Consider the following 4199-nt stretch of genomic DNA (forward strand, 5'->3'; position numbering starts at 1 on the left):
GGATTTGAGTGGCAATGACTTTAATTGTACTCCGATCCCAACTTTCCTTGGTTCAATGTTCAGTCTCACACATCTTGACCTCCATTGGTCTAACTTCTGTGGACTCATTCCTCATCAGCCTGGGAACCTTTCAAGCCTTCGCTATCTGTCTTTTGGCATAATTCTGACCTCTATGTAGATAACCTTCGTTGGATGTCTGGTCTCTCTGCCATTCAACACCTTGACCTAAGTGATGCTGACCTTCACAGAGAAGTTGATTGGCTTCAAATAATGAGTAAGTTCCCATCTCTTTCAGACCTATATTTGTCCTATTGTCAGCTTGATAGCCTGAATCCATCTCTTGGATTTGTCAATTTCACGTCTCTTGGATTCCTTGATCTTGCTGAAAATCATTTCAATCATGAGATACCTAATTGGTTCTCTAATCTCAGTACAAGCCTCATAGAGCTTGACCTGTACAACAATTCTTTGAAAGGCAATATACCGCCTAGCATTTTCAATTTAGAGAAATTAGAACTTCTTGATCTCGGACTGTATTCTTTAAATGGTCCTATACCTTCATCCGTTGGGAATTTATCTCGTATGAGATTATTATACCTCGAGCAAAATCAATTGAATGGCACCATTCCAGAGAGTCTTGGGCTTCTCTCTAAGTTAGAGATGTTGTATGTCGGAGAAAATTCTTTAACAGGTACCGTAGATGAAGGGCATTTCAGAAAACTCTCAAAATTAAAGAATCTCTATATGTCTGAAGCACGTTTGTTCTTTAATGTCAATTCCAATTGGGTTCCCCCCTTCCAACTTGACCGTGCCTACATGAGCTCAATTAAGATAGGTCCTAATTTTCCCCCTCATGGCTGCAATCACAAAGATCCCTCAGTGTTTTAGACATGTCCATGTCAGGAATTTCAGGCAAAGCTCCGATGTGGTTCTGGAATTGGACTTCAAACATTACATTTATCAATCTCTCTAACAACCACATAGAATGTAATGTATCAGACATTTTTCTGAGTTCTACTGTCAAAGTGCTCGATATAGCTAACAACTCATTTTATGGACCCATTTCTACTTTCTTATGCCAAAAGAAAATTAGAAAGAATGAATTAGAAGTTTTAGATGCATCAAACAATCTCTTATCAGGAGAACTTTCTCACTGCTGGAAGTATTGGCAGTCTTTGATCCATTTAAACTTAGGGAGCAATAATCTGGTAGGTAGAATTCCCTACTCCATGGGGGCTTTAGTTAACCTCCAGGCATTGCGTTTACAAAACAATAGCGTCTATGGAGATATTCCTTCATCGTTGAAAAAGTGCTCAAATATGAGGCTTATTGATATGGGTGATAATCATTTGTCCATCATACCACTATGGATTGGAGAAATGACAAATCTTACAGTTCTCCGTCTAAGATCAAGTGAATTCAAGGGTTATATACCTCAACAAATATGCCAACTTTCTTCTCTTAGAGTATTGGATCTTGCCAATAATAGCCTATCAGGATCCATACCAAACTGCTTGAAAAATATTAGTGCCATGACATTACCAAATTCCAATGTTATATCATTTATGTATTTGAATATATATGCTGAGAATGTTCGGTTGGTTCCCAAAGGGAACGAAATGGAATACCAAGAGAACCTTAAATTAGTTAGGCTTATAGACCTTTCAAGCAACAACTTGTCTGGATCAATCCCTGCTGAAATTTCAAATCTTTCCAAATTACGTTTTTTGAATTTGTCTCGAAATCATTTAATGGGAAAGATACCAGAAAAAATTGGGAGTATGAAAGAGTTAGAGTCAGTTGATCTCTCAAGAAATCATTTATCGGGTAAAATTCCTCCAAGCATGTCTAATTTGACATTTCTTAGTCTCTTGGACTTGTCATACAACAACCTCTCAGGTACAATTCCTTCAAGCACCCAGCTTCAATCATTTGATGCTCTTAGGTACATTGGAAATCCTCAATTATGTGGTGATCCTCTTCCAAAAAGCTGCACAATTGAGGAACAATCTTTGAATAAATCACCAATTGGTAGTGTTGAAGATGATTCTAAAAACTCCAGCTTCTACATTGGTATGGGAGTTGGATTTGCAATTGGCTTTTGGGCAATTTGTGGAGCTCTGTTCTTTAATAGGACTTGGAGGCATGCTTATTTTAGATTTGCTGATGAAATAAAAGATTGGATTTATGTGACTACAATGATAAAGATGAATCACTGGAAAAGCTAAAAGTCTGCCTTAGCAAGTGAAGCATCGTTATCTAGCCAAAAGGTATTGCTTCAAGTTATATGTCCTTAATATTGTTTCTTTCATGTTAATGTTGTAGTCAACTACTTTGAATATACAATTTATTTCATAGCTAAATGTGATAGTCTTTGGATTTTATTTCACAAATATGACATAACTTTAGCCTTGTTTGTGATAACAGTTTTACTGAAAATGCTGTTCCCTGTTTGAAAAAACGGGTTTCTCATTTTGGAACCAACAAACTCTACTCAATTGAACCAAATCTATGACTGTTATTGAATTGAGTTGGGTTTTTGATAACAATATTAGTCATAAAGATTAAAACTTTCTTTCATTTATGCTATGCTTTCTTATCTTCTTCTTCTTCTTCTTTTCATGCTTTTGTATGACCCTTTTGCTCTTTTGCAAAAAATATTCACAGGCTATGAAAACTCTTGCAATCCATGACAATTACAATTAGAAGCAAACATAAATAAATTGTTTCTATATACTAGGTCAATGTAACTATGACTTTGTCGTCTGTATTATCTTGTTTTTTAGCTCTGCATATGAACTATATGCAGCTATTGGTACTGGCTAGTATCAAATATATTTTAAAACATGATTTAAAATGCAAGGGGCCTGCAAAATTGCGCACATGAAAACTTTAGATTAATTACTTGATTGCAGATATCAAACATATTTTAAAACATGATTTAGAATGCTACTGTTTGCCAACCAGTCAGATCAGGTCATGGTGGTCGGAGCACCTAATTTGTAGACAATGTTGAGTAGAAATATGAAAGGGTATCCAAATGAGGTTAAATAATCATTTTCCCTTTTCTGACTACAATTTACATATAAAACTTTAGATTAATGACTTGATTGTAGACTGCAAATTGCCTTCATGAAGCTGGAATCCAGCCGAACTTAAGTTGGTTTTGTCTTTGTTTTACCCGTATCACTTGGCAAGTCTAACTTGGTTTTGTCTAACTATTACCAGTTGTGAATATTAGGACTTAGAAGGCAAATTTTAACGTGGTTCAATTTTTATCCCTTAAAGTATCCAACAGAATGGCTTGCATACACAAAAATAACTTTAAAGCTGAAATGATGACTCTTTATTTTATTCCTTAATATGTATTGAAATTATAGAATAACTTTTTAAAAAAAATAATTCAGCCCTTTGGAAAGTCAGTTTTTAACTGTAAATTCCTTGCTCTTGTTTCTAGTAGATTAATATCCTTGTGCACTTTTTTAGGTTGGACTCAATGAAGTTACAAGAAGTTACAGTTTTTGAGTGTTAGTAGAGACAATGATTGCTGCAAGTAAGACATCTAGAAGAATTACAAAATTTTATAAGAATGCACAAGTGCAAAAGTGAACGACATTTCTTGTGGTTAAATGTGCAAAAATGAGGTGCTTGTGGAGCTAAATGTGTATTTTGAAATTGAAGAACACTTAGATATTTTTTTGTTATTGTTTGAAATAGTTCGAGGATTACTACTATAGGTTATTTAATGTTACTATTTTGAATATGTTAATCAGTGCAATTTAATATATATGATATTTATTGAAAACCTTGTCAAATTATGCAGTTGGCTAGTCTTTCTTTTAAAATTGATCAATTGTTTAGATATATTGTTATGCCCTGGAATGATTTAATTTGCTTTATTGGAGGGAAACCAAATAGAAAGCAGTCAACAATGCCAATCCATTTAGTTGTCTTCAATTCTCACTTACAACACTGAGAATTGCCTTCAATTCTCACATACAACATTGACACAAACAATTGTTTACTCACTCTTAAAGAGATTGAGAGTAGAGCAAATATATTAGACTGCTAGAAAGAATTGTCTTATTTGCTTTATTGACTGTACAAGCTAGTCTCGGTGGTTGAGCAACATGCAAATCACACTAGGAAAGAAATGGATGCAAATTGCATGACTGTCAAAGAGTAACAAGCGGTAACAA

General features: G+C 34.6%; 1 protein-coding gene across 1 annotated transcript; it reads left to right on the top strand.

Moving 5' to 3' along the window:
• Window positions 1-877: 877 nt before the first annotated feature.
• LOC115981653 (receptor-like protein EIX2) lies at window positions 878-3801 on the top strand. Its single transcript, XM_031103941.1, has 2 exons — window positions 878-2270; window positions 3487-3801. The coding sequence occupies exon 1, from the start codon at window positions 891-893 to the stop codon at window positions 2226-2228; it is 1338 nt and encodes a 445-aa protein (XP_030959801.1). The 5' UTR covers window positions 878-890; the 3' UTR covers window positions 2229-2270; window positions 3487-3801.
• The last annotated feature ends 398 nt before the right edge of the window (window positions 3802-4199 follow it).

This window comes from Quercus lobata, chromosome 3 (genome assembly GCF_001633185.2).
Source record: "Quercus lobata isolate SW786 chromosome 3, ValleyOak3.0 Primary Assembly, whole genome shotgun sequence".
Lineage (NCBI taxonomy): Eukaryota > Viridiplantae > Streptophyta > Magnoliopsida > Fagales > Fagaceae > Quercus > Quercus lobata.

Excerpts from the sequence above, each read along its gene's own strand:
- LOC115981653 (XM_031103941.1), top strand. The coding sequence starts at position 891 with ATGTCCATGTCAGGAATTTCAGGCAAAGCTCCGATGTGGTTCTGGAAT.